We start from the raw sequence: 25,370 nt of genomic DNA, 5'->3' as shown, positions 1-25,370 counted from the left end.
TTTATCGCCGAGGTGAGTGCAAAGCACTTCTTTAAACGCCAGCTCCACAAAACACATGTGGAAGCCATAATAGCCCCAATAATGCTTCTCTTCTTTCTCAACACTACTTTCTGGGCTACAAAATGTTTTTATGTATTTTAAGATTAACAAGGTAGTTCGAAAACACAGAGATGAAGCCAAAATCGAGGACATCATATACAGTTACTTAATATATAGATTTAGCCAGGGCTAAAAGCGAAGCTGTCGATAATATTTATAGTTTGCTCAAACAAAATATAAAATCATGTTATGCTAAGCGGCGAAGGTAACGAGAACGGTGAAAAAACAACAATAGGTCTTAGCAAAAAAAAAAAAAAAAACAATTTTGCACGTGCAGTACACTTTTTTGTCCATTTCTTTGCCGTTGTTTTGTAGGACTACAACGTGAAACTTCCAGAAACGTCCTAGTTAGGGCCTGTTTACATGGAAGTGGGGGACCCCAGATATGTGAGGTAACATGTGGCGGGTCAACCCACCTATCATGTAAACGTGATCAAATTAAAATGAGAGATTAATATGGACAAGCGGGTTACCCCACCTAAGAGGGTTACCCCACCTACCTGGGGTCCCCCAACTCCATGTCAACAGGCCCTTACACGTTTTATCACAGGATCCAGAGGAGATCGATTTGTTTGTCGTTAGAACATCAAAACCCGTCGAAAACCTTTCCTATAACAAGGTAATCACTATTTGGCCCCCCTGGGCTTCTGTACTCGCAAGATCGGCTTACAGTATAAATTACAAAGATGGAGCTTCGCGTGTTGTCTGGTTTCACTTCCTTAGCGAGTCCTTCGATAGTGAAAGTTAAATAGTTGAATCTTTTTAAATAATATTGTTAAATATTATTTAACACGCGTATCACTTACGTTTTTCTCATTACCGTTATCAAAAATTTCACTTAATGTTTCTCCTCTATCGACTTCAGTTAATAATATTTCTGGAGACGACTTTTCCACCCCAGCCATCTTGAAAGACGCTTAATGTAAAATCGGCAAAGCAGAAGGCCAGAAGGGATAATTTGATGTGCAGAAGTTGCGAGGAAAACATAACGATACTGGAACTGACCACTTTGTTGCGTTAGTGATTTTTCCCACAACGAAAGCAGAATTAAAAGTGTTGATTTCGTGATTAGGGTGAGTATCGAGCGTTTCTTAAGGGAAAGGGGATGGGGAGGAGAAGAGAGAAGCAAAAATAGGGACGCCTATATGGTCGGCCATTTGTTTCAAAATTATGACACGATATTCGTGCGGTTTTTTGCCACGTATACGTGCGATCTTTCCTGCCTCGTGGTTTTTTTTCCCAAGTATGTGGCCATTTTCTTTTCATACGTCCGTTCCACGCAAACATACACTTAACAAACGCGCATATACAGCTATTTGAGAAAGGTTGTCGGATAACGTGCACGCGACAACCCCGAAAGAAAGGTATTGTGGGTGGCTTTGAGTTCACTGTTTTTCAGAGAAATTTGAAAGAATAGCAGGAGAGGTCATGGACATATGTCTGTGACTGTGCTAAAGGAAAGCGACAAAAGTAGGTTCGACAGCTACAGCGTCAGGAACAGTGTATTGCACATTTTTTTCCGACAACCTTTCTCGAAATAGCTGTATATGCGTACCACACGAGCCCATATAAATGCGTTATAAACAATCATGTGTATATTGGGTCAAAGCGAGTCGTGGTATAAGAGACATCGAATTATACCCTGAGCGATGTAAACCACTTCATGTACGATGCAGCTGAAAAGTAACTTCAGTTTGAATCAAGCATGGCCGCAATTATATGGCTGCGTTAGTTTGGTTCCTATCCATTGTCCTCGCAGAAGTGGTGGTTGTTGGCTTTCCGACATAGGATTTGTTGGAATCCCTTCCCTTCAGGAGATACTGTCAACGTTACTTCCCAAATGCGGACCGAAACATGGCAGAAAACTTAATTGTACGACTCGAGGTTACGATCGATTCAGTTAGAACTAAGCGTTGACAGGCTAGGCACGACTCATAAGAGGGTCTCAATGGGGTTAACCGATAGGCGTAAAACGGTCAAAAATTTAGCCGATAGCCGTAAAAATTGAAAAATTTTAACCGTTAGCCGTAAATAGGGTAAAAAAGAGTTAACCGTAAAAGAAAGTGTTCCTTAGATTTGCTACTTTTAAGGAAGGTATTAAACTCACTTATGGTTGTGTTTTTTATTTCCCGGCTAGTGTGACTCCGTACGCACGTAAGGCGAAGCGCCTTTCAGGCGTTAACCAAGACCTAGGCTCCATTTCCGGCGCTCTATCGGGGAACTAATTTTTTCCATAGCGAAAGTGTGGCTTCTTGCTGGGGATTAATATTTGCAATTTTCTGGAGGTCGTGCCCTCGAAACACTAGTGAAACAGCACGCAAAGACGTCACTGTTTGTAAAACACGTTGCCGATAAACAACATTTCCCTGTTTTTCTCTGACGCTAAGGTAGACATTGCTATGCCTAGTCCCTGTACGGCGTCGTCCCAGTCTCGGCCAAGGCATGGGTGGGGAACTCACTCGGACCACGTGACCCGAAACGCATTAGCAGCGCGGAATAATGCGGCCTACGGACAAGGCAACGGCAGACAGTCGTTCCGTACAGTGATTCGCTATCCTTGAAAACATTGGACACGGGAATTTTGTTTTTGGCCGTTTTCACGCAAGAGCCAGAAATGGATCATCCGTCCGAGACTAGCCTGTGTACAGTCGCGCCCTCCCCACAGACACCCCTTCTCCGATTTTTTTCACTCAAAAAATTGTTCACTCAAAATTAAAACTATTCCATTTTCAAATTAAGACGTACATTACCTATCTGACGTGAATCATCAAACAAATAGCCCGTCTCACACGAATAATCCTTCTCTAGTTTGAAAACGGCCATTTCTGTTATAATGAATGTCGCCCCGGCCTTGAGTTGGGCGCTCGCTTGTCTGCTTTTGCTTTTTCACATAGATCATTTTTAAATTGACTATTGACATTTCTATGCGTAAATAATATTAGAAGTGGAATACTTTATTAAAAGTATGATCTATCAAATGTGAAAATTTTTCAAAAGAATAGCTTATTTCATCCCGAGATGATCGGAAGACCTTTATTTTGATTAAAAATACAAAAAAAATACAGGTTAATTAATATTTAACTTTTTGAAACAAAAGCAGTTAATTTTTAACTTTTTCGTTAACCGTAACTGAAAAAAATTAACCGATAGCCGTAAAAGAGCCAAAATTTTAGCCGATAACCGTAAAAGTCACCACCCCATTGAGACCCTCTCATAAGGTGTTCCTGATAGGATTTGATCGCAGATGTAGCTGTAAAGTGTTTTAATTTTGTTTGACCTCTGTTACATGTAAAGCCTGAAGCTCTAATTAGTATTGTGGCTAAATAAAGATTTTAGTTTCTTTGGTTTTCTTCGAAATGCTTTGATTTGAATACCCACATGCATGCATGTAAGTTTCTTTGTCCGTGAAAATGACTGTATAGCACTGGGCCCAGCTCAGAGTCAGGGGCACCCGACGACGGTTTCCTTCTAAATATACATTTAAATCACTTTTTAGCGTATCCAGCGTACTTTTAGATCTCAAGAAATGCATTGTAAGCGGCGCTAAAAATTTGTGTCTGTTCGGTAATCCAACGGGATCTTGAGTCTTTGGAAATTACAATGGCTTGAGTATTATTTTCCCGAAAATCAGTTTAGCCGAGCAATTTCACGTAGTACGAAAGTGAGACAGTTTCTGATTCCTCTCTCCATCGCATTTTTGAATCCATAAATTTTAGGTTTCCTTTTTTCCACGAAACATAGCCTAACTTGGAGAGCAAAATGTGAACATAAAACTTCCAAAAATCGTAGGGAATTTATTAGATGACCTTCGAAAGAGGTACTTGAATGGAACGGTCATCCACAAACTGTTTTTAGCCGTCCTCAAGTAATAGAAAAGTTCTAGGCAATATTTGCTCTCCCGAACAGCATATTTTACAGAAAACTGACAGTCGATGGGTGGCCTTGTCAGCTGCTTACTGACGGATCAATTTAGGTTTCCGGGAAACTGCCCACCTACCCCTCCCCTAAGCTGACATTAACACTTACTTCTCACTTACGGCAAAATGTTGGATTAGGGGAGGGGTAGGTGAGCAGTTTCTCAGAAACCTAAATTGATCCAGAACGGATCAATTTAGGTTTCCGGGAAACTGCCCACCTACCCCTCCCCTAAGCTGACATTAACACTTACTTCTCACTTACGGCAAAATGTTGGATTAGGGGAGGGGTAGGTGAGCAGACTTGAATACTGACAAATTAGTTCTTATGCAAGTTGTCTAACCTTTTTTGACAGAAGGTTTCTCCAGAAATTAGTAAACTTTCCCTCCAAGTCCAATCCGTTCAAAGCATCTTCATACGCCTTGAAGCAATCGTCGAACTGGTTATCATTTCCGCTAGTGTCTAATGTAGAGATTGCCGCGATAAATGTTTGGCACACCTTTTCCAGGTCCTGGGTAAATTTCCGCTTCTTTTTATCTAGATCTTGACGATAGTTCTTAACAAGATACTGCGCAGAGCGCAGATCATCAAAGCGGCTTTCTATCTCCTCTAGCGCATTTGTCAAAGCCATATTTGGTAAATATGCTCTCGCTGATGGTATTAGCGTCCCTGTTTGTTGAAGTTCCACCTAATTGCACAAAAAAGAGAAAGGGGGAGTGGGAGGTAAGCGCAGAATAAATTATGCTTAGCAATCTCAGTCATTTCGCCACCAACCAAATCTCCACCAACGATTAATATTGAAACAACTGACACCGTTTACTTACATTACATAGTAATTCTTACGTGGGCATAAACCGGTAGGTCCGGACCCACAAATTTTTGGTTTCATCACTCCACCACTTGTAATAAATTGTGCGTTGTTGGGGTGAGCTAAAGAGCTCAAGAACTCAATGTGATGGTGAGGTCAGTGCGTACTAGTCAGGAGTGCAATCGACAGAATTATAAACAAGCATTTTTCATGATATGTGGAAATAAAATGACGACCCACAGTCAGCCAGGCCTACAACAAGTCGAAAAGCTGGCTACGCCCCTGTTTCTTACCTAGAATTTTTACTTTTTTCCTCAAGCCTATGCGAATTTGAAGTCGACTCAAATATAATCCGTCGATCCTAATAGACGATCCTTGTCTCGAACTTTTCACGATCGTAATACTCTAAGTACTGATGACAGGTTCGGTTAATGTGAAGTTCGACATTTTCCTTCCTCGAAATCAATTAAAAAACTGGCAGAAAAGTTTCATAACCACCAGTTATTTCTTTGAAATATGATTAAGTAACCGTTTCTTTTCATGAGAGTTTTTTCATTTGTTATGTATGCTTGGGAATTCTTAAGACTATAAACATAAGTCCTCTTCTTGGTAGCGATTTCGTTGGAGGCGAGATGACCCAATACCATTTTTCCTTATCCATCCACGAATTGATAAGCAATTATAAGGCATCAAGAGAGGATAAAGGGGACAGAGAAGGCATCCCCCATACACACCCTATTCCATAGGTAATTCCTCTCGAGTTATTTTTAGAATCGGGATAAAGTTACCTTGCGCGCTGCGTGGATGTTTCGCATGACTAAACGCCGTGCAAAACATGTCGGGCGAAAGGCAGTGAAATCGTAAAGAGAACGAGAGCATTTATGAATATTGAAGCGAAATGAGTCGGCGCTCACCTTTGAAAAGGGAATCGCTGGACTCTTTGACAACCCGTGAAATCAGTTTAACTCGAAGTTGTCGTAACCTCAGTACTTTAATAAAATGAGAAATTTCGCCGGTCTATTGAAACTGGTCGTTTGTACAATAAAGCATGTAGGACGCCTAGTGTTATTTTTGTTGAATAATAAAAGACCAATAAAAGAATAAATATCAAACCAGAAGTTGCTCTCTTTAAACTGTAAATTATAAATGATCCTGAGAGAATATTCAGTGTGTTAAGGATTTCCCTGCTGTACTGTTAGCTCTATACAGGAGAGGAAGGGCGATTCTATTTTAATTTCCGTTTCGCTGACACAGCTTTAGCAGAAATCTCTCTTTAGTCGTTTTCGTCGACGAAACAAATAGCAATATCGCTCTCCTTGTCTTCGGCCACTTTTTTCTGCGTCAAATCGTGAAGGACACGTGGCTCTGAACGTGGGTCATCCACGCGGAACACATTCGCGCTGTGTGATTGGCTTTTGTTTAATCCCCCTTGGGATCTATGGTCTTAAAAATAACTCGAGACGAATTACCTATGGAATAGGGTGTGTATGGGGGATGCCCTCTCTGTCCCCTTTATCCTCTCTTGTAAGGCATCTAATCTGGCTTCGCGCAAAATAAAACAGGGTTAGAAAAATTTATCCTGCGAAGTTTCTTCGTTTTTATCCTGTATACAAATACATGTTTCATCCTTAGGAAAACCACTTTGCTAAAGAAAACTTGGTTAGGAAGCTATATCATTCTTTTAATTGAGTGTCGAGTAACCCGTGTTAAAATTCCTCTCGGCTATGTTGCAGATACTGGGTAGTAACTTTTTTCCGATTGTTGCACGTTAAGGAAAACACCTGAATTAATATTTTAGACTCTTATGTATTAAAAGTTGAAAAATTCTCCAGCAATGAACTTCTTCAAATCAGTGCTGATCTTAGTAGATGTTCAAGCATCAATCAATGTTAGTTTGACGGCCACTCATTTACATGCCAAGAATTACACGTTGTCAAAAGTCTGTTTCACCAGGGATATGAAAGTTGCAACAAATCATAAATAATATATGAATTTAGCCTGGGCTAAAAGCGAAGCTCTCATTAACAAATTTATAATTTAAATCAAACAATGAACTTGTAATCCACAATTCAGTTAGCTTTAGAGCAAATTTATGTGACTTTTGAGGGAAGGCTATAGTTAGTGATTTTAGAGAAAAAATATTTTGCAGACAGCCCAAGAGTGAACCAAATCTTACATCGAGTTGATAGCCTCATATGTACACCCAAAAACTAGCAATCATCTTCGATCACATTTAAGAGCCATAATGGCTCTTGATCACCGTAGATTAATTGGGCCTCGAAAACAATCAGGTCGAATTTTTTGCGTTCGACAAGTTTACTTTACAAAACTTACCAGCAAATCTGGGTGCGTGTAAACCAACCTTTGATACCATTTATGCATCACATCTGAGGTGAAACAGTATTATGAGGCCCTGTTTTTATCATTCAGACCTCGGACAGAATGCAGTATTTCACAATTTTGCAATACAAGTTGCACTCATTCAATATTCAGGATGATCGAAGCACGAGTGGGCTTTTAGCTAACCCGTTAAAAAAATGTCCAATATCACCTATACGGCCAGGTGGTCCTCACTTTTGCAGTGAGAGCTGTGGTCGAATTTTTAAATGAACATTAGCAGAGTTACGCTCCAGCGTTATAAAGAATTTATTATGTTTATTTTTTTATTTAATGGTTTTATCGATGTATAATCTTCAAAAGCGTTTGAAACGCGCGGCATTTTGAGTACTCCTGCAAGCTATGTTCACTGAACGACTAAAAACAAAAGGCACAAAGATTAAAATTACAAGAGAGACTACTAACAATCCATGAAAGAAATATAATTCGGTGAAACAAAATTATACAGAGACAACAATTTTCATTCAAGGAAGACAAATATTAAGTGTCCCTAAAAATCCTGAGTCTTCAAGCTTAAAGCTTTAGTTTTTGTTTTAAGCCGGCTTTTCGGTATTTGTTTCAAAGATGAACTCGAGGTAAGAAAATTGCTCAAAGCTTTCTTTTACAGCCAGAATTATAACTAAATATTCTTTTTTTTAACGTTTTCTTTCTATTTGCGGTGAGAAAATGTCTAAAGGCTTTTTAAAGTTCTGTAAGCTTATATCAAACCTGATACTCGGTCAGATCATTGTCTCAAATCTTAAAAACTAAAAAGCCTCATAAACTACGCTCGCTCGCTTCGCACAAGGGAAAGAGCCCCGCTACTACTTACTTTATTGCGTTCGAGGTACGAGAACGCAACCCCTAATTTGTGTTGGGTGTTCTATGCATTATTGGGTGTCCTGTGCAATTAATAAGGGAGGATTTTTTGAGATTGCATTTTCGTCGTCAACACACATCTGCTTCGCTTTGAGGTGGTGATTCTTGCGTCCTCTGATATTCCGTCTTCGTTAAGCGTTCATCGATCTGTGTTTGCTGAATCGTCCAAAGCGTTCATCTTTCAGAAGTTTGCTGTTAAATTTTACTTTGGATTATAAGCCTTCATATTTTTCAGCATGGTTCGTCGCTGTCTTTGAAAAATGTCTGCTCCTGGTGCATGCATCAAACCGGGTTTAGTTCGGCGGCCGTTGTGTCACAAAGTAAATCTACCAAGTTGCGTAGCACGACAGCCGTTTTGCCACAAAGTAAATCTACCGAGATTTAAAGCTCGGTGGCGCGATTTGATCATGACTTGTGATATTTTCGGCACCGGACAAACGAACTCTTTAACTCTATGTTATTTATTAGGAAAAACTTACTGAAACCAGCCCAGAGTAGCGCCACTCTCGAGTCACTGAAATCAACACGCTCGACCAAATTACTGGAAAAGTTATTGACGTGAGCAGCACACACATTCAATTGAAGGCTTTCACAGGGTTTAATAGTGCGAAGTGTGAATTCAGATGTGAAAGCTTTTAAAACAGTAAAGTCAATTTAATTCATTTTGTCAACAAGTTGATCATTGGATGCTCTTAAAAATAACAGAGAAAATTATCCGAAGAAATGTTTTTGAAGAAAGAAAAAGAATCCCGGGTTAACCACTAATAGGCCTTTGAGCGACTGCGCCCTGTAATCGCGCCGGTAAAACAAAATGTTCTATTTACACGCCCGACGCATTCTGGCCAATGTCTCCTCTGATTACAAGCACTTGACACCGAACCATACGATATCTTTTCAAAACCGTCTTATAATGATACACAGTTTAAGTAGAGGTTTCGCTGTATGCAACCCTTACGTTCAAAATATGCCAAAATCATATTTATCTATATCGCAACCACCCTTCCCCCTCAACTGCTACCTGTACGCCTAACAAACATCGAACTCACTCTCCTAAGCTCCGATTACTCCTAGTTTAAACAAGGTATTTATCTCAGTTACAAAGATTTAATAGGAAAACTGGTTTACTTGTTTTCCGCGTGGGAGTACTACGAGGTGGACATAAAGCTATTGATCTCGCTATTTAAGTTTTTTTTTGTGAAGATCTAATTGCTCTAACATAATCTGTGGAAGATTATTCCACAACCTGGGGTCCATCCGTAGTACGGAAGGAGTGAGGCTTGGGCAGAGAGGATTTGTTTTTCACAGCCTGTGCTGAGTGGTGTTAAAATGCCAGGCGGAAGGTAGCTCCGACGATTGATGGTTCACAGCGTAAAACATTCATTTCACTTCCTTCTTGTAGAAAGATCATCCCATCCTAGTCTAGTGCGAAGGACAAAAATAATAGCTAATAATAGACAGAATAGTAATCAGACATAGTGATAGCCCTAAAGGCGCGCAGATTTTGTATTTTTGGTAGTTTATCGGCCAATTGGCTACTAAGACTGTCCGATACAAGGCCGCAGTCTTCGAACTGCGGTTGTGATCGATGAAAGCTCGATATAGTAGTTGATAGCCGTCTTTTCACTTATAAACCGCCTTGGCGTTTGAAGCCCACCTCTACCATGATAAATTTTGGGAAATGTAGACTCCCAAGGATTTAGTGAAGTACAACTCACCTCAATAGGGGTCTCCTTTATTTCGCCGCTGCTTGTTTTTGATCTGAAGTCTCGAAATAGTCTCATTAACTCCTCAAGGTTGTGGGTACTTCCAGTTTGGCAAGGCAAATCCGTTGTGTAGTAAGTGACTGAGATGTTGGATGCATCACGGCACTCGGTTATAATAGAGTCCAGCTGCTTGGACAAAGCCACAGCAGTAGCTTCAGAAGTCATGTCTCCCTCTACAATGCCGTTAAGTCTAGGTCTAAAAGGTGTTCCGAATGGAAAACTCTTCTTAGATTTCAGGTGCAGTAAGTTACCCAAAAAAAACATAAAAACTGGGGTAAGACAACAATTAAGGGCGCGTTCGATTGACCGTTTTCGGATTATAAAAACATAGAATACAATTAAAGTTGTGAAAGAATGAACGATACGAAATTTTAAGCTCAGTGAAATAAATATGAAAATGAATTATCAGCATGTCAAGAGCGTGGGACAAAGAAGAAATCTGAGTCCATCTCAGAAAAGATCTGAGTATATGGCCTCGCTCTCCATGATTTCTCCGTAGCTCAAGTGGATAGAGCGCCCGTCCGGTGTTTAGGAGGTCATAGGTACGAATCCTGTCGGGGACTGAGATTTTTTCTTTATCCCACGCTGGTAACATGCTGATTAATTCATTTTCACAATAAAAAGTTGTTCGATAAAGGACGAGGAAGCGGAAATGAATTCGAAAAGCAGGAAGTGATAGTAGACCTCTCGCACCCGTGAGGCGCGCGTATCGGAGCATTATGGGTCAGAAACTTTGGTTGTCTTTACATTCAAGAAATTTTCGTTCTGACAAAATCTTCCCTACGTACGTAAGTCCACCCCTTCCTATGAGCCGGGGTGAAATTCTCGCATTTTAAGCACCTGAGCGTTTTTGAGGTACATCAATCGCATGCGCATGGCCACCCACACTTTTAGAAACAAAAAGCAACAACAAAGCGAGTCTTTTTCCCACAAAATTTTAATGTCTAAACTGACGTGACGTGGATAACGAGGAAGAGCTAGAGCGAGAGGTAAAAAAACCAAAAGACACAAATTTCGTTGCAAGAAAAACATTATGAAAATGAGCGGTGGTGAAAAAATAAAGCGAACAGGAAGACATACGACATTTCCTCAATAAAACGTTTGACTAAGAACTTTCACGTTGTAGCCGTGCAAAACGGTGGCAACGAAATGGACAAAAAAGCAGCACACTCGAGAAGACAAACTATTCTCAAGGTCCAAATAGGGCAGACAAAACTTTTAACAAACACAGCATGACCCTGAAAATTTGCGATTTCCAACGGTCACAATTCCTCTGCAGACAGTTTGTGGGCCGTCGTGGGCAGTGGATCGAAATGTACCAATCAGAAAAAGACAAAGAGTTCAGCTGATTCCTTGTGATTGGCAGCAGAATAGATTAACCAATGAGAGACGCTTGGGATGTTTTTGATCCGAAATTTGAATAACACTAATCGCCCCGAATTATTCGGAGATAGGCGTTCATCATACAGTGGTTTTCAGAGGTAAAATTTCACTTTGAGAGGTAGAAAATGGACTGTTTAAAGAGACCGATGGAAAGACAAGGTTCAAAAGAATCCTCAATGTTCTTTTTGTGAAAAAACAAATGCTTTCAGTCATGAAATTTGTTTGGAGCCTTTGAGGAATCTGACCTTATTGCGCTCGTTTTGTCCTGAAATTTAACCATTGCAGTGGAGTTTTAAGCAATTTCAGGTACATTTTGTACATCATGGTTAAGAAAATTGAGTTTGTAAATACGAATTTTCTTACACAGTTTTGTAGGCGTTTTCAGAAGGATTCAGTGCTGAATTTAAATTACCACGTGCTCGACTCAGCCGATGTTTTTGCGTGTCAGTAGGGATCGATGATCGAATTGTCAAGCGATTTTAACTCGATGAATACATCGGTTCCAGAATTAAATAAAAATTTTTAAAAAATAATTTTCTGCTTATTATTTTGTGTTAAATCATCCATAACATAAGTTTAAAACACCACAGCATCTGAGTTGCCTAATGCATTTTATTCTCATCAAATGGCTTCGCGAACAAAGTTGTCTGTGAGTTGAAGCTGAAGTTAGAACGAAAACTTTTTCTTCTTCCCTGTTAAAATGCTTTGAATGTCGTGTTCCCTCTTTTCTTCGGCAAAAAGACGTTATGTAGGTATATAGAACCCGGGGGAGGGGTACTCCCCTACAGAAGTGACGGGGTTGCTCGTCGGAAAATTTTGAGAACACCACTAAAAGGTACCAGAACCTTGTTTTATGGGCGTGTCCCAAATCCATTTCCATCGCTACGAGGTACCAATTCAACAACAACAAATTATATAACTAGCACTGCAAGGTTTAATAGTAATAAAGATAACTTTAATTTCGAAGACTTTCTTCTGAATGACTTTTTAAAAGTATTGTCATAAATCTTTATCGAAATAATACCTTATATGGTTAATTTTAAACAAAGCAAATAAACTTAACATACTTCACTGAAGTTTGAGAAAAATTGAGCTTGATACTTGCCACCATCTGACCACCATACGAAATTTTTCTAACATAATGAGTGCCTAGTCTATTTGCCAACTGCTCATCTGGTTTCGCTGAGTACTCTGCTGCCTTGGAAACCTTGAAAATATTAGTTATAAACGATAATTAAAGCTTTCACAACAGGCAAAATGCAGTCATCATGAAGCGAGACGTGTTGACAGTTTTCAAGTTTTAAATTTACCCTGCCTTGGGGCCACTGTGTGCAGGGTAAATTCTTCTGCACTGGAAGTAGCTACCTTGTACAGGTCGTCCGGCTACCAAAGCCAATAAACAAATTGTTAAATAAAATTGATTTTACTTTACAGCTGTTTCGGATAACACAGTCTTCCTGCGTTGTCAAAAACGTTTCAGGATTTTGGTTTTTCTTCAACGTCAATCAAACCGTTACCATAGCTTGCAATTCTTGTCTGTCAGATAAAGGCGGCAATAACGAGCAAAAGCTGCAAAATGTTGGCAGGAACGTATCGATTCGTTTTCGCCTTTCCATATCTGCGTTTCCTCTGGATTTGGAAGCTCTATAGGAACAACTTCACCATGGAAAACTAAACTTGCCATGTTTTAGTAAGAGGGCAAAAAAAAAAAAAAACTTGAGAGCTAAAACACCTAAAACGTGAAAACACTCGAACTCTGAAGTTCAAAAGCAATGAACCTTGAAACACAGAAACATACAAAACGGATCGAAATCCTCCAATCACAAATCGCAAACCTTTTAAAATACATGACCTTTTGAACCCGCTAAAGGAAACTTCTGTTTCCTAAGAGGTAGACAGATAGATAGATAGATAGATAGATAGATAGATAGATAGATAGATAGATAGATAGATAGATAGATAGATAGATAGATAGATAGATAGATAGATAGATAGATAGATAGATGGATGGATGGATGGATGGATGGATGGATGGATGGATGGATGGATGGATGGATGGATGGATGGATGGATGGATGGATGGATGGATGGATGGATGGATGGATGGATGGATGGATGGATGGATGGATGGATGGAATAAGAGATGTAATAAGAGATTTAGCAGCAGCGACTTGGGTAACTCGAAAATCATCCGTAATTGCAAGTGTAGGGGAAACTGTTACAGTACTTAGCCTCTGCCTAGATCCAATCAACATGACCTCGGTTTTAGTCATATTTAGAGTGAGTTTGTTTGCTCTTAGCCAATTGTGAATATTTCCAGTCTTCGTTTAAACTTGTCTGAATATTGTGAATATTGTTGGTCGCGTATGTAAGATGGGTGTCATCAGCATACATCTGAGGCTCGCAATTTGACAGGCAGTTGGGAAGATCGTTAATATATAATAGAAACAATAATGGACCTAACATAATACCCTGAGGGACACCACAACTTAAAGAGCAACTGCTAAAGAGGAGCCCATTTATGGAACACATTTGTGTGCAGTCCTCTAAATATGACTGAAACCATTGATGCGCAATACCATTGAACACGCATTGTCCTTAGGAGGGCATGTTTAATTTGTCAACGATATAGAAAAACAACCTTTTCCATTGTAACCACATATCATTAATTCGGATTGGTTGAACAGTATATTTGGTCCCAACTTTGAGATGCAACATCATTACGAAAATTTTCTCTCTTGAATTTTCGAAAATTCCTACAAGTTATAACGTTGTGCCCTCTTGATGTTCCATTGATGAATAATTTCCTATAGGCAAAGACTATGCTATGATCGCTAATACTTATGTGACGAACTCCCGAGCACACAATTCTATCTGGACAGTTAGTGAAGATTACATCAGTTAAAGTTGCAGAGGTGGGAGTTATTCTCGTTGGTTCAGTTATAAGCTGCTGAAGGCCATATGTATCTGTGACACTCATTAGTTTGCGGGTATCATTGTCATGTCGAGTAACAATCATCTCAAAGTTTAAATCTCCCATAAGGTAATATTCAGTATTTTCAGAATCGAGTTTCCCAATTAAGGTTTCGAAAGGTGAAAAGATACCAATGGGAGAATCTGTTGGTCTATACCACGTGACAACAACAAACGGTTTACAGCTACAACCCTGGTCAAAACTCTTGGGACACTAACACAATAGCTCCTCAAACTGAGGCATCTTCCCTCCCCCATTCCCCCTCGGTGCAGTGTTGGCGTTATGTATTCAAGTTTGAATTCAACACAATCAACACTGCTTGGGGGAGAGGGGGACGGCAGAAATAGCCCCTTATAACAACATCCCCAAGCTTTTTTAAGAGGTAGAATATGAGTTAATTTAGCAAAGTGCGACTTTGTGCCTGATTTCCTCAAGTGTCCCAAGACGTTTCGACAAGGGTTGTAGGTTTTTGAATTTCCAGACTCAGATTTTCAAGAGTATCCACGTTTAAATCCTTTCGTATAGTGAAATTTATTGAACTTTTCACATAGAAACGTACTCCTCTACCACCGTTTGAAATTCTGTCACGACGAACTATGGTATAACCAGGGATATTGACCTCGTGGTCTGTAGTGGTTTCATTGGGCTTAGTCTCATTGATTGATAAGATATCAATGTCGTTACAAGCTAGAAGGATTCCAACAGGGGCACCCAACGAGAATATAGTCCAAAACCACTTAAACATAGCATTGTCGAACGTATTTTAGTTTTCAAACGGTAGATATAGGCCTATTTTTATCCCCTTAAAATTTTTCATCTGTTCGGATTTCCTAGTTGAAAGTCTATAGTGATCCGAAAATTATAGGGATTAAAACTTACCTTTTTGAAAATTTCAGCCAGAAAAAAGGCTCCCGAAAATTCTAGGTGAACTTTTTAGGGTAAAAATCCGTTAAAAATGGGCAATTTTACCGTTTTTTAGATGTTCGAAAATCCTAGGAGAGGCAGGCAAGCAAGAAATTTTACAACGAATGCCCCGAAAATTCTAGATCTCAAATCGTCTTTCGAACAGATATTTTCCAGGATATTTTCCAAAACCTGAAGTTAGGTGCCCCTGTTCTAAGTTCATCTATATTGAGGTTTAAAGAGCCTAAATTAAAACCGCGACGAGACGGCAATAATGAGCTGGGCTCGCTAACGCTATGATTTGGCATATGAGATTTCTCGGTATTGCTTGTAGAACGTTGAATAGGCACGGCATTATTTCACCCTGGGCTTGCCTGAAAGTTCTTAAAAAATTGTTGATTGCCTTTGACATTAAGATGCAGTCCTCCTTGATTTAATCCCTTCTCAGAGATATTTCGATGCTGAATAAGTTCTCATCCATTCTGCCGGGAGTAACTCTTAACGGATGTTTATTTGTTATTGTTACCGCTTCGTTGAAATTGTCCCTTCTGAAAACAAGCTCTGATATGGTGATTGAGGCATCAGATGGGTTTTCAATCTGTCTAGCAAGATCTGCGATCGAGGCGGCAACTTGCTGTGGTTCTTTCTACTTGAGGTCGTTAGTGCAAAATGACTTGATCTAGCAAAAGCTCCAAGTTAGGTTTAAGATCATCCTTCATGGCTTTTGTGGTGGCACTAGAGAACGACTTTACCACTACCCGATGGTCAACAGCTTTCCCTAACTGCGTACCTTGAATATTTTTTATCATAGCCGCCACCAATCAATAGGGTGGTCTGTACTTTTTCTGAAATAGAATTTTAGTTGTCACTTGGGTCATTAGCATTGGGTCGTCTTTCTTTGTTTTCCTTTGTTTTGGTTTTTTCCTTTTCCTTTTTAGCGCCAACGACTAGCCATTCTTTTTTATCTGGACGCTCACTGGGCGGAAAACATCTCACGTCGTCCGCTTTCAATACAGTTTGCAATTCATTGTTTGACAGCCTAATTGCAGTCATCACGCTTTTGTTTTCATCGATAAGGATTGTAGCTTCTTGTTTCATGCTTGTATGGCGAGATTCTAACTCTTGAAGCCTTTGTTTGAGGGTGTCATTTTCTTTCTGAAGCGACGAAATGGTTTCATTTGCATCAGGGGCACCCAACGACGGTTTCCTCCTTAATTCATTGACAACACATTTTAAGCTATCCAGAGTACTTTTAGATATCTAGAAATGCATTCTAAGCGGTGCTAAAAAATTGTTTTCTGTTCGGTCATCCTAGGGGAATTTGAGTCTTCTCGAATTTACAAGGGCTTCGGCGTTATTTTCACCAAAATTTTATATGTAATTTAAAGCCTTTATGAACATTAGAATTTTTCTTCAATTCCTCTCTCTATCGCGTTTTCGAAAGCGAAAATGTTAGCATGGTTAGGTTTCCTTTTTTCTACGATATATAGCTTAACCTTGGGAATGAAATGTGAAGAGTTAAACTTCAGAAAATTGTAGGGAACTTATTAGATATGCTTCGAAAATTGTACATGTATGGAACGGTCACCTAGAAATTTTTAGCCGTCCTCAAGTAATATATAGAAAACTCTAGGCAATATTTGCCTCTCCGAACAGATATCAGGGGCACCCAACGAGTATATAGTTCAAAACCACTTAAACATAGCATTGTTAAACGTATCTTAGTATATAAACGGTAGACTTAGGCATATTTTTATCCCCTAAAAATTTTTCATCTGTTCGGATTTCCTAGCTGAAAGTGTAGTGATCCGAAAATTATAGGGATCAAAACTTACCTTTTCGAAAATTTCAGCCAGAAAAAAGGCTCCCGAAAATTCTAGGTGACCTGATTAGGGTAAAAATCCGTTAAAAATAGGCAATTCAGACCATTTTTTTGATGTTCGAAAATCTTAGGAGAGGCAGGCAAGCAAGAAATTTTACAACAAATGTTCCGAAAATTCTAGATCTCAAATCGTCTTCCGAACAGATATTGTTCCGAAAATTGTCGTTGGGTGCCCCTGAGATATTTCACAGAAATCAATCGTTGGGTGCCCCTGTTGCATAGGATGAACTTGCCTCTGATTTCAGCTGTTCGATTTAATGAAGGCAAACCTCTCTCACTTTGGTTTCTATAAATGAGTATATTTCTTGATCTTGGATATGCGAGTTCGTCTTGATAGGTGTCTCCTTAACTTGTGAGTGTTTGTGGTAATTTCAAACGTTTGGGAGATATGTTCAGATATCATGGCGGCGCGCAAACGTTCCACCAAAGTACCCCGTTTGTCTAGCTCAGCCTTTAGTTCTTCGGTTTTCAGGGAAAAGATATCTTTACCGCTTAGAAATACCAAACCAGTGTCACCTTCTCCCACTGTCATCGACAATTCGCTAGGTTCCTCAAGCCCATCGATCAGTTCAACTTGTCCTTCTTCGGTTTCTTGATCTACTTCGCACAAATTGGTTTTTCTTAAGCCTTCTTGATGTCTTTCGGGTCGTACGTTCCTTGAGATAACTTGTGATCTTCTTCCGATCTATTTTCCACGTCTCATTTGATTTTTAGTGACCATCAACGGAGCTCAATAACATACGTCTAAAGATGATTAATTGCAGCGCCGAGCCTTCAGATTTTGACGGTTTTTACATCGCAGGTTGCGTGTTATCCGAAACAGCTGTAATATAATAAGTACGGCCAAGGCCAAACGTCGAACTTTTCATGAGACGAATCAGACTTCGTGAGTTAAGTTCATGAAAAGTTCTAGCTCAGTTAAGTTTGTCCGAATGAGTTTGGATCGCACAACACGTTCTATCCGTCTGCTTCAGACGAATAGAACGTCTGAAGATCGTCGCCGGGAAAAACGTCGACGTTCATATGCGTTGAACTAAACTCAGTAATAAATTAAAACTTTGTATGATACTGTATATTGAGCCTCGTTCGAGATGAAATTTATTAAGATTGCCTTCTACTCTGATTCAGTGGATTGGCTCGATGTCCACGCGTCCTAAGTTCGAACTTTGTGACCCAGCAGACGATCTTGACTCAAGGGGTATTTACAGGAGACCGGGACGAACTCAGACCGGTACCACATTTTGTAACTTTTGCAGCCGTTTACATGAGACCGGGACGAAATGCTTGGTCGATTACATTAAAGACCGGTACGAACTCAAAACGGGAGATTCTTGGAACTATATAACTTTCACAAGTCGATTACTTAACATATTATTCACTAACTGTCCTAACTGGCACACAATTTACGCCAGTAGACAGTTAGTAGACAACCGTAGAGTGTACTGCTCCCAGAAAATTATAAGCTTCATCTAACGCTCATCTGGTGGCCTGTTAATGTTTACTGCACAGCACCTCAAAATGGTGCAATCCCTCACATTAATCCAAGCATATTGAAGCTACTTCTAAGTCTTGTTTACTGATGTTATCCATAGTAGTGTTCCTATTTTTACTAAGAAAAAGCAAAAATGATGGAGCCATACGAAGAAGCATGCTATTTAAGGACCCTGTCTGAGATTCGTTTCTGAGAACGGTACGGAATCAGACCGGTACGAAAGTAACTCATGTCGGGTCAGCGACCCCCTTGTAGGAATTCAGTTATACTTTAAGTATACTTAACGAAAGTATACTTAAAGTACAGTACTTTTAGTCACTTAAAAAGTATACTTGAAGTATATATACTTCACAAGAAGTATACTGTAGGTGTACTTCCAAGAAGCATACTTCGAGTATACATACCTCTTATTAGCCAAGTTTTCGGTCCGTATTGTAAATTACGGACCGAGTTTTTTTCCATCGATTTATGGCCCCAGCGCGAAGCGCGCGGGCTATAAATCGATGAAAAAAAAACGAGGATCCGTAAGTACAAAAGGCAAAAAAGCTTTACAAGGTAAGTTTGTTGTCATTGTCGAAGGATTCGCTCGTTAATTGTTTTGGGAAAACCTCTCTTTGTGCCAGTTCATTCTGGTCTTCAATTGTGATCTGCGTTAAAATTTTCAAACACTGACTAAATTCTCTTCCTCGGTAAGGTTGCGATTCAGTTTCTACATCAGCTTCGTTCTCATTAAAACAAAGCTAGGTTAAAATTTGGAAAGGCAAAGTCAACATCCCTGTCCTCAGGGTTTACAGACATATTTTAAAGTTTATTCGGTCAAAACTAAGAGCATTTTAAGAGAGTGTCTCTGTAAGGGCGGCCCGGTCGATTTTGTTTGAGACACAGATTTAGCTCATTTCTTGTGTGTTGTAAGACCTTCATGTACCTATACTAAAACCACAATCTGTTTGATCGGATCTCTTTATTTTTCAGAGTTTTACGGAAATTAAATTTCACTCGAGCGAAGGGCCTGTCGTTACACTTTTCAAGACGTTAATTTGAGGCAACTTTGGCGGACAATTTACAAAAAACTACGGGACTCAGCAAAAAACAAATACCACAGCCATGTACATTAACTCTCCAGTTATCCATCGAGGCGACTTTCGTGAACATCACGTTTCAATCAAGCAAACAGGAAGACTTGAACGACACCTTATCGGTTCGCTTAAGTCACACACGCGAAAACCGATCAAATTCAAGGTATATTTTTGAAAAAGTGAGGCGTTCTTAACTGATCCAACTAATATAGCTAGGAAGTAGGTGCCATAGAAAAGGTAACTACAGAAAAAAACTTTGCGGCCCGACCTTTACTAAAACTTTATAACTCCGTGAACTTACCTAATTTTCGGAAATCTCCAAGGTTTGGCCGCCATTTTGAGGGACTTATATCATTATTTATATACTTATATTACTTATATATTATTTTATACCACTGAGTACAAGCAAAATGGTCATATGGGTACCTCGGTTAAAAATATTTCAATAACTCTATTATTTAACACCAGTTCTAATTTAAAGGAAAAAGTTATGAGAATAAAATAAAAGTTGTCTGTACCACGAAGCATGCCTTCACTGTTTAGACTGAGAGTCCTAAAGCTTTGTTAGCATGTATTCGAATATCTTATGACGATAAGTCCGCCACCCACACCAACCCGCGCCGTACTGTTTTCACTCAGCGGCTGGTCAGCGGTCACATTTATGAAGTAAACATGGCGATCACTTCCTGATCACCGTTCTTGTCGATCAGAAAATCAAAATACCAGCGTGATATGGCCTCGAAGATGAAGCAGTTATGTTGTTTGATTCGTACTTCACATTCGAGTCGAAGCTTGGGTGTCACAGGTTATTTCCTACGGTGGAATCGACGAGAGAAATTCGACCGCTAGTTGTAGTGTTTGAATTGTGGGAAGAAATGGTCGCATGGGAATGCAGGAATGGTAGGTTTAACGAACAATTTCAAATTTTGTCCCTTGAATTGAAAGTGCAGTTCATTTGAATGCTTTCGTTTGTATTTCTGATGGTTTTAGATCTACCTGCTCGATTTATATCTGCTACGCTTCATGTTGACAAGTCCCTCAAAATGGCGGCAAAACTTGGAGATTGCCAAAAACTAGGTAAGTTCACGGAGTTATAAAGTTTTCGTAAAGGTCGGGCCGCAAAGTTTTTTTCTGTAGTTACGTTTACTATGGCACCTACTTCCTAGCTATATTAGTTGGATCAGTTAAGAACGCCTCACTTTTTCAAAAATATACCTTGAATTTGATCGGTTTTCGCGTGTGTGACTTAAGCGGACCGATAAGGTGTCGTTCAAGTCTTCCTGTTTGCTTGATTGAAACGTGATGTTCACGAAAGTCGCCTCGATGGATAAGATAGAGTTAGTGTACATGTCTGTGGTATTTGATGTTTGCTGAGTCCCGTACTTTTTTGTAAATTGTCCTCCAAAGTTGTCTCAAATTAAAGTCTTGAAAAGTGTCACGAAAGGCCCTTCGCTCGAGTGAAATTTAATTTCCGTAAAACTCTGAAAAATAAAGAGATCCGATCAAACAGATTGTGGTTTTAGTATAGGTACATGAAGGTCTTACAACACACAAGAAATGAGCTAAATCTGTGTCTCAGGCAAAATCGACCGGACCGCTCTTACAGAGACACTCTCTTAAGTATTCACTCGTTAGTGTGACGCTGGAGTCTTTTGAAAACTGGACATTGTGTCTGGCTCGAACTCGCTTCTATCTTTCTTTCGTCGGTCTTTGAAAAAAGACTGCAAATGGCAAAGAAGCTTGTCTAGATGATCGGGTGCAGGTATGTTTGTTATCATATTTGTCGAAGGAATTACTCATTTCTCTTCGGCAAAAGATCTCGAATCTCTGCCAGTCGATTTTCGTCTCCTTAACTGTGTACTGCGATAAATTTTCAATCACTGACTAGAATCCTCTTCGATCAAGATTACGAGTTAGTTTCTTTATCGCCTTCGTTCACAAATAGACACAGTTCAAAATGTTGAAGGCCAAAGTCAACATCCAAGTCCTCAAGGTTGACAGGCGTCTTATAACTTTATTTAAACCTTTTGTTCGAGGTAAAGACATTTAGAGCTCCGAAATGAGCATTTCCTTTAAAAATTTTGGTCCTTATAGCAAGTTACGGACCGCAAATTGACCAATCGCATGGCGAAAACAGACTCAGCCATATAATAATTGAAATATACTTCATGCATATAAATAATAGAGACCTTTAGATTCCAAGACGAGTACGACTTCTAGTGCGAGATTTTCTCAATATTACGAAGTGCTCGCGCGTGAACCAGCATCATTTTGGGGGGGAAACGTGTAGCCGTCGTCATTCGACTACGAGCCTTAGCGCGAATGTCGTGGTGGCGAAAACAAGATATCAGATGTTAGAAGTTTTATCATTTTGCGATCTGGAAAGCGCGTAACCTCCTCTTCGAATCTAAAGGTCTCTAATATTCATTGGTTAGTTTATTAAGATATTGGAGTGCTCAGCTTCAACGGGCAACAAAGTGAAACATGGAAAGTTGGTTTTACCAACTGAGAGGGTTTAGTTCTCAAACCTCTCTACTGTAGGTGGCCAATTTACGTCAGTTAATTCTGATAAAACCACATGTTTTGCTAAATACACATTATGAATAACTTGGACACCCAAAGTATATGTTCGATCTGGTTATTACTCTGCTACAAATTGCTCCGTTACTTTATTAAAAAAATATGTATAACTTTTACATTCAAAACGTGGAAGGAAATGCCTCAAAAGAAAAGAAGACTTGGCCGGTTTTCTTATATTTTTTGAATACACGGCACTTAAAGCAAAGAAAACAAGCTTTCACTCAGTAAAACTTGAGACTTATTAACTCGTGTGCTATTTGCAAATAACTCGTAATGGAGAATCGATGACTAGAATCAATATATTTTTCGCCACATAACATACTTTTGACGCCAAATTTCAGTGAAGGTGTACTCTTTCTTTAGTTTTCTTTTCTCGTGCCACTGATATTGTACTCGACTATGTGAAGATAAAGGCAATATTTCAAGCGTATAAATGTCTTGAATACACTTTCGGCCAAATTGACACTTAAGTTGAACGGACGAACAACGAACGTTTGCTTTGGGTCTGTATCGCCCACCAAAACCATATAAGGAAGTTATGTATCGTGTAAGTAATTCATAAATGACCGTATATTAGGAAATTCACAAGATCCTGTATATGTTCCTATGGTACTGGAAGTCAGCGGTAATTCATCACCCTCATGTACACGTCATTTCCCTACACGTAAATATAGCCGATGGTTTTGCTTCCAGTTCTCGCCCTTACCAAACCATATGTATTTTGAAACTGATTTTAAAGTATTTAAAATGTATTTTCAGTATTTGAACACTATTTTCCTGTATTTTAATCTTATTTGACCAAAAATTTAAATTTTCGCCCCTGTTTGAAATATATCTTAAGTGTAGTTAAATTATATTTCATCAAAAGGAAAACCTCTCTCATCAATAGACCTTTTTAGCGATACGGCGGCCATATTGAATTAATTCGATTTAAGGAGCATTATAGGACGCCCAGGGGGCATGAGCACATTTCGTTTGTATTTTCGAGCGCTTTTCGGGACATTTTTCTCAAAGTTTTCTTAGAATAAGATTGTAATAATGGGAAAAAAGATCCCTGTACAGTGTTTGGATGTAATAGTGATCGCCTTTTTCCCGAGAAATATACAGTGAAAGACCATATTTTTACATCACGATACCTTTCCGAAAGTTATATATAAGAGATTTACTAATCTCGCAAACTTAGGTAGTCGAGGGGTAATTAGCTCCGGGTCGCACTAGTTTTACGAAGAGACAATGTACTCATATGGTTGGATAAAATTGGCCACTATTGTGACGTATTTATTAATATAACAGTAAAAAGTCACGCCACGCTTAACAAACTAATCAGAGCGTGACGTGACATGGAAAAAATTAAGTAATTGAATGTCTCTTCGGAAAAGGTGGGGAAGAAATAAGCGCCACAAGGCACACAGCGTGTGACCACCCCACCAAGATCCGGAACTAAGAACCCCAAGGAGTATTAAACTGAAAACAGCGAGGATATAAGAAAATCCTGTAAAGTACGGTCATTTCCAGCAGCCCCTGACTGACCTAGTCATGAACCGCACGCGAACTGACATTAAAAACAGAGGTTAAATAACATAGCAATTCGTGCCAGGACCGTAGCTCCTTCGTAATACAGATAACATATTGATAAAGTAATAGATGGGAACAGATTGGTAAAGTACATAGTAAGTGATAGCGGAAAGAGTCCACAGTGAAAAACCCTTTCAGTATGGCAGCCCCTGACTGACCCACGCATCAGAGAATCCACCGTGGCCCGTGAAAGCTAACCAGAGCTGAAGACAAAATATACTGGTCCCATAACGGATGATTAAATAGCCGTAGTGAAAATCACCACTGTATAGCAGCTCCTGACTGACCTATACAACGGAGATCCAACCGCGGCTTGACCTGCGTCTTTGAAACGTTTAAAAACAATTAGTTAGCCTTGAGCGAAGGCGGACGAATGTAAGTTCTAAAAGCGTCCGAACTCCATCTACCTAGGGCACGTATTTGCGAATCCGAAAAACCTTTCTCAGACGCATGGCACGCTGCACCAATGCGAAAGCTATGGCTCTTGTAGCGAGAACAATCAAGGCCGCAAAAGTTCAAAGCCCGACGGAGCTCAGTGTTAAAATTATTTGTCGAGATTGCCCCGCCGGCTGCACACGTGAACAAGGGGCCTTTATGGTAACCCCTAAGTTTAATGTAGTCGATTAAGGTCTGCACGGGGCAAAACGTTTCAGAAGGTTCGCTTTCTATAGTTATGACAAACGGCCGATTATTCGTGTTGTGTTTAAACTTAGTGATCACAATCTTGACAGCCGTCACTCGAGAAGATTGTTTCAAAAAAGTGACTTGATCAAATTGCACAACGGTGTCAACTTGCTGTTTACTATTGCAAGATAATTCACCTATTCTAAAGAAACCATAAAATGCTGTCATGAACATTGCCCCGAACAGAGATCGACGATAGGCAGATGGGCTAGTATGCTGTAAAGCTCTACTAATTCGTACAATAATGGACGTGAAATGGGCATACGAACATCGGCCTGACCACGGCGGCCGACGGCCACAAGAAGCTTTTCAACTAAAAATGATTTGGTCGGGTCGTAGTGGCCTTTGATCTTATGTACATATGCTATTGCTGACAGGTACGAGTTTATGGTAGCAGGAGCAAGGCCCTTGGCACATAAAAAGGAAATGAATAATGCGATACACGCGGTCGAAACAGGCAAATGTAAATCGGCACCCTGATAGCGGGTATAGAATTCAGTAAAGACAACCCAAGCACGTGAGTATTGTTTGCGAGACTGCTCCGACAGTGAGGAATGTAGTAATTCCTTTAACGTATCGACCACTTCTGCGGGAGAAGGGTCTCGGGAACATGAGTTGGCTCTGGGTCGGTATCTGGGAATGCTTTCCTGAAATCTACAATCTGTAAACGAGAAATTAAGTCCGCCCGGGTGTTGTCAACACCGGGTATATGATAAGCCCGAAACAAAATATTATGACGTAGTGATGTTAGGACAAGGTCACGTACTAAGATCATGATCATGGGGTGTTTTGAAGTCTGCTTATTGATAATGTCAACCAAAGCCGCATTATCAGTAAACAGAGAGACACATTGATTGCTCATTTGACATCCCCACACGTGGAGCGAGATAGTAATCGGAAAGAGCTCCAAAAATGCAATGTTCAATGATTTCCAATTGGCAGGCCACTCTCCGTAAAGCCAATGTTTCCCAAAAAGTGCGC

At 39.8% G+C, this 25,370-nt stretch overlaps 1 protein-coding gene across 2 annotated transcripts in view; it reads right to left on the bottom strand.

Annotated features, from left to right (window-relative positions):
• Window positions 1-25,370, bottom strand: part of LOC140935276 (uncharacterized) — a 40,889-nt gene that overhangs the window by 6,969 nt on the left and 8,550 nt on the right. For both annotated transcript variants that reach the window (XM_073384825.1, XM_073384826.1), the window contains exons 3-5: window positions 12,291-12,430; window positions 9,793-10,036; window positions 4,358-4,702 (exon numbers count right to left, since the gene is read on the bottom strand). In XM_073384825.1, the coding sequence (XP_073240926.1) occupies window positions 4,358-4,702; window positions 9,793-10,036; window positions 12,291-12,430 (729 nt within the window). The remainder of the gene's footprint in view (window positions 1-4,357; window positions 4,703-9,792; window positions 10,037-12,290; window positions 12,431-25,370) is intronic.

The sequence above is a fragment of the Porites lutea genome, chromosome 4 (assembly GCF_958299795.1).
Source record: "Porites lutea chromosome 4, jaPorLute2.1, whole genome shotgun sequence".
Taxonomy (NCBI): Eukaryota; Metazoa; Cnidaria; class Anthozoa; order Scleractinia; family Poritidae; genus Porites; species Porites lutea.
The sequence above is the reverse complement of the archived record's forward strand: the minus strand, read 5'-3'. Positions and strand labels throughout refer to the sequence as shown.